Source organism: Colletes latitarsis, chromosome 13, assembly GCF_051014445.1.
Source record: "Colletes latitarsis isolate SP2378_abdomen chromosome 13, iyColLati1, whole genome shotgun sequence".
In the NCBI taxonomy this organism is placed as follows: domain Eukaryota; kingdom Metazoa; phylum Arthropoda; class Insecta; order Hymenoptera; family Colletidae; genus Colletes; species Colletes latitarsis.
In genome coordinates, this window is record NC_135146.1 from 9631518 (window position 1) to 9637562 (window position 6045).

Below are 6045 nucleotides of genomic sequence, written 5' to 3' on the forward strand. Positions count from 1 at the left end.
TATTGATTAATGTACGTTCAAGTAAACGATAAAGTACAAAGTACAGGGTACAGTGACTCACAATTGAAAGATTAAACAGGATTTTGCAATTTCCTGATTTGCTGATTGAGAATTGTTATCTTCGAAAAACAATCTCACTTCTCTTTATTTATACTTATTGCATACGAGGAAATAGTTCAATAGATACGTTATCGATACACGGTGACTCTGTCAGGAAAGAATTTATCTAAACTGCAGCTACATCGTGCAATTAAACACATTTAATTTATATTAAGTTCAGAATTCTGGATTAAGAAGAGATGGGTCAAGTGTCATCTAAAATTCAATGGAACGCCATTGTTGTAAGTATAATTCTCGATAGAAGTCGAGAAATGTGGAAATTGTGGCCAAGTTTCTCTGCTAGCGACTCGAGGATGAAGCTTTAGAGAAGAAGAGGCGCAAATGCTCGCCAATCGCACAAAAATTAATATTTCAAAAATTCCTCACGTATTTCTCCAGCTATACTAGTCTAGATTGAGAGATAATTTTTAGTTTTCTTCCAGATAAAAATTTGCGTCAGTTACACTGGGTGCAACAGAGAGCCTTGAATCCAACGCAACTCGCGAGAATGGCTCCAGCGTCGTTATTTTGCACTATTTTTGAATAAATATTCTTTTTTTAACACTTAACGACATGGTTAATAACATTCTTGAATATTACTATCTTTTAGAAAAGAAAGAATGGTAAGAAGATTGATTTAAATACCAAAAAGGTTGAAGATGAAAATGGTAAAAGGGTGAGACCACTGTAAAAGCCAGAAATAAAGCGTTTTCTTGCGATTTTCTTTTTGGATGGATGGAAAAGAGGATAATATTCAAGAATATTATTAACCACGTCGTTAATTGTTAACAAAAAAATATTTATTCAAAAATAGAGGAGAATGATGACGCTGGGGCTATCCTCACAAGGCGCAAATGCTCGCCAATCGCACAAAAATTAATATTTCAAAAATTCCTCGCGTATTTCTCCAGCTATAGTAGTCTAGATTGAGAGATAATTTTTAGTTTTCTTCCAGATAAAAATTTGCGTCAGTTACACTGGGTGCAACAGAGAGCCTTGAATCCAACGCAACTCGCGAGAATGGCTCCAGCGTCGTTATTTTGCACTGTTTTTGAATAAATATTCTTTTTTTTAACACTTAACAACATGGTTAATAACATTCTTGAATATTATTATCCTTTCACTTTTCAATCCATCAAAGAAAAAAGAATAACACATTAGGAAAGTGGAATGAAGAAGCTCCTCAGAAACGAAGTACACGATTTTTCTATGAAATTCTAGAATGTCTGAAAATATCCGATAGAAATAGAAGTACACTCGTGTGTAGGAACAGAAAAGAAAGAATGGTAAGAAGATTGATTTAAATAGCAAAAAGGTTGAAGATGAAAATGGTAAAAGGGTGAGACCACTGTAAAAGCCTGAAATAAAGCGTTTTCTTGCGATTTTCTTTTTGGATGGATGGAAAAGAGGATAATATTCAAGAATATTATTAACCACGTCGTTAATTGTTAACGAAAAAATATTTATTCAAAAATAGAGGAGAATGATGACGCTGGAGTCATCCTCACGAGGCGCAAATGCTCGCCAATCACACAAAAATTAATATTTCAAAAATTCCTCGCGTATTTCTCTAGCTATAGTAGTCTAGATTGAGAGATAATTTTTAGTTTTCTCCCAGATAAAAATTTGCGTCAGTTACACTGGGTGCAACAGAGAGCCTTGAATCCAACGCAACTCGCGAGAATGGCTCCAGCGTCGTTATTTTGCACTGTTTTTGAATAAATATTCTTTTTTTAACACTTAACAACATGGTTAATAACATTCTTGAATATTACTATCCTTTCACTTTTCAATCCATCAAAAAAAAAGAATATCACTTTAGGAAAGTGGAATGAAGAAGCTTCTCAGAAACGAAGTACACGATTTTTCTATGAAATTCTAGAATGTCTGAAAATATCCGATAGAAATAGAAGTACACTCGTGTGTAGGGACAGAAAAGAAAGAATGGTAAGAAGATTGATTTAAATAGCAAAAAGGTTGAAGATGAAAATGGTAAAAGGGTGAGACCACTGTAAAAGCCTGAAATAAAGCGTTTTCTTGCGATTTTCTTTTTGGATGGATGGAAAAGAGGATAATATTCAAGAATATTATTAACCACGTCGTTAATTGTTAACAAAAAAATATTTATTCAAAAATAGTGGAGAATGATGACGCTGGAGCCATCCTCTCGAGGCGCAAATGCTCGCCAATCGCACAAAAATTAATATTTCAAAAATTCCTCACGTATTTCTCCAGCTATACTAGTCTAGATTGAGAGATAATTTTTAGTTTTCTTCCAGATAAAAATTTGCGTCAGTTACACTGGGTGCAACAGAGAGCCTTGAATCCAACGCAACTCGCGAGAATGGCTCCAGCGTCGTTATTTTGCACTGTTTTTGAATAAATATTCTTTTTTTTAACACTTAACAACATGGTTAATAACATTCTTGAATATTATTATCCTTTCACTTTTCAATCCATCAAAGAAAAAAGAATAACACATTAGGAAAGTGGAATGAAGAAGCTCCTCAGAAACGAAGTACACGATTTTTCTATGAAATTCTAGAATGTCTGAAAATATCCGATAGAAATAGAAGTACACTCGTGTGTAGGAACAGAAAAGAAAGAATGGTAAGAAGATTGATTTAAATAGCAAAAAGGTTGAAGATGAAAATGGTAAAAGGGTGAGACCACTGTAAAAGCCTGAAATAAAGCGTTTTCTTGCGATTTTCTTTTTGGATGGATGGAAAAGAGGATAATATTCAAGAATATTATTAACCACGTCGTTAATTGTTAACGAAAAAATATTTATTCAAAAATAGAGGAGAATGATGACGCTGGAGTCATCCTCACGAGGCGCAAATGCTCGCCAATCACACAAAAATTAATATTTCAAAAATTCCTCGCGTATTTCTCTAGCTATAGTAGTCTAGATTGAGAGATAATTTTTAGTTTTCTCCCAGATAAAAATTTGCGTCAGTTACACTGGGTGCAACAGAGAGCCTTGAATCCAACGCAACTCGCGAGAATGGCTCCAGCGTCGTTATTTTGCACTGTTTTTGAATAAATATTCTTTTTTTAACACTTAACAACATGGTTAATAACATTCTTGAATATTACTATCCTTTCACTTTTCAATCCATCAAAAAAAAAGAATATCACTTTAGGAAAGTGGAATGAAGAAGCTTCTCAGAAACGAAGTACACGATTTTTCTATGAAATTCTAGAATGTCTGAAAATATCCGATAGAAATAGAAGTACACTCGTGTGTAGGGACAGAAAAGAAAGAATGGTAAGAAGATTGATTTAAATAGCAAAAAGGTTGAAGATGAAAATGGTAAAAGGGTGAGACCACTGTAAAAGCCTGAAATAAAGCGTTTTCTTGCGATTTTCTTTTTGGATGGATGGAAAAGAGGATAATATTCAAGAATATTATTAACCACGTCGTTAATTGTTAACAAAAAAATATTTATTCAAAAATAGTGGAGAATGATGACGCTGGAGCCATCCTCTCGAGGCGCAAATGCTCGCCAATCGCACAAAAATTAATATTTCAAAAATTCCTCACGTATTTCTCCAGCTATACTAGTCTAGATTGAGAGATAATTTTTAGTTTTCTTCCAGATAAAAATTTGCGTCAGTTACACTGGGTGCAACAGAGAGCCTTGAATCCAACGCAACTCGCGAGAATGGCTCCAGCGTCGTTATTTTGCACTGTTTTTGAATAAATATTCTTTTTTTAACACTTAACAACATGGTTAATAACATTCTTGAATATTATTATCCTCTTACTTTTCAATCCCTCAAAGAAAAAAGAATAACACATTAGTAAAGTGGGATGAAGAAGCTCCTCAGAAACGAAGTACACGATTTTTCTATGAAATTCTAGAATGTCTGAAAATATCCGATAGAAATAGAAGTACACTCGTGTGTAGGAACAGAAAATAAAGAATGGTAAGAAGATTGATTTAAATACCAAAATGGTTGAAGATGAAAATGGTAAAAGGGTGAGACCACTGTAAAAGCCTGAAATTAAGCGTTTTCTTGCGATTTTCTTTTTGGATGGATGGAAAAGAGGATAATATTCAAGAATATTATTAACCACGTCGTTACTTGCTAACAAAAAAATATTTATTCAAAAATAGTGGAGAATGATGACGCTGGAGCCATCCTCACGAGGCGCAAATGCTCGCCAATCGCACAAAAATGAATATTTCAAAAATTCCTCACGTATTTCTCCAGCTATACTAGTCTAGATTGAGAGATAATTTTTAGTTTTCTTCCAGATAAAAATTTGCGTCAGTTACGCTGGGTGCAACAGAGAGCCTTGAATCCAACGCAACTCGCGAGAATGGCTCTAGCGTCGTTATTTTGCACTGTTTTTGAATAAATATTCTTTTTATAACACTTAACGACATGGTTGATCTTACTTTTCCATCCATCCAAAAAAAAAAATCACAAAATGGCGCTTTATTTCAGGTTTTTGCAGTGGTCTCGCTCCTAAATTGACTACTAAAACACTTTCTAACGAACTCTCACCTGTTGTAATTTGCGACACGATGTTAGGTAAGTTTATGCAGCAATCCGTAATGTGAAGGCTAATTTTCCTGGTATAGATTCCTGGGGAAGGTACTCGTGGAATGGTTATCATAGAACTAGCAGTAATAACATCGTCTTCATCCATTTTATAAATTTTCAAGCCGCTAGCAGATAAGCGAAAATTTCTTGAGTAAAAGACAATGATAGTATTCGTTGATTTGCAGATAACGACTTAAATCATCGCCAAGACTGACCATTATCGATCATATTCTTTAGATAGTACTATACAATAGTAACGAAGTTTGTAGCAGCTATGGCACCTTAGATTAATATCAGTTGTATTCTATAAATTACTTAGTTTTTTACATTAATAATCTTCCTTTATCTACAGATACGATTCTTGGATATATGACGCTAGTAATTTCATGTAAGATGAAACTATTAACTATTGAACTATTGAAACTCTTGTCTTCTCGTGATTCATGGTTGTTTCGAGAATTTTGCCATACTTGGTCCAGTTAGAGTGGACCTTATTTATACTTGATGGAAAATTTTATTTGAGACATTCTCAGAAATTATGACGCTAGATGAAAAAATAATCGTTGCAAAATCTGAAATTTGTAGAAAATATGGCACACTGCAGTTGAGAATTTGGTATTTTTCTGAACTGTTTTTCTTCATTAAATTGCATTACTATCACACATTTTAGCACCTCTTTGAATTCGTCTTCTTAAGCTTTATGAGGATATAGAAACAAAATTTTGAATTTTTTGTTTTTTACAAGATAAGATTCTCGAATTTCGAAAATTTATTGCGTGGGAAAAATATACTTTTTTGTGTTATATTTACTTCGTTAAGTAGTACAAGTTTTACTGGTAACATTTTTTTCTATGTTTACGAATGAAGGAGATTTTTAAAGTGACATTTTTAAAGAGTTTTTATGTTTTTCAATTCATATTTTCAAGTTAAAATGTTTTGAAACTCGCAGTCGATAAATGTTGAGCGTCAATCCTGCGTAAGGTTTGTACGAAGTTCAGATCGACAGCGACGAATTGATCAATTATTAAATTTTCCAAATCATGCCCAGGGACTGCAATAGCAGCAACATCAAATTTTAACAAAATATGAAAAATGAAAATGATAAGAGTATTTCATTCGTCATTTGGTCACGTAGTTCTCTATGTCAAGTGAAATCATAGTAACCAGTTAACTGTCTCTGACGAGTATACTCGTCGTGGAAAAAGTGAAGACGAGTATATTCGTCATGAGTAATAAGTAGCGACAATTTGCAGTTTAAATTGCAATTTTAGCGAAAACTAAAATATATTCGTAAACTTGAAGATGTCTGAAATATTATACGTTTTTCACTTCATATTTTCAAGTTAAAATATTTTGAAACTCGCAGTCGATAAATGTTGAGCGTAAATC

The 6045-nt window shown here is 33.4% G+C and overlaps 1 protein-coding gene across 1 annotated transcript in view; it reads right to left on the reverse strand.

The window, feature by feature from the left end:
• Window positions 1-4832, reverse strand: part of LOC143349395 (facilitated trehalose transporter Tret1) — a 33077-nt gene extending 28245 nt beyond the window's left edge. The window contains exon 1 of the mRNA XM_076780626.1: window positions 4618-4832. Coding sequence (XP_076636741.1) covers window positions 4618-4762 — 145 coding nt within the window. The 5' untranslated portion in view covers window positions 4763-4832. The remainder of the gene's footprint in view (window positions 1-4617) is intronic.
• Between the last annotated feature and the right edge of the window lie 1213 nt (window positions 4833-6045).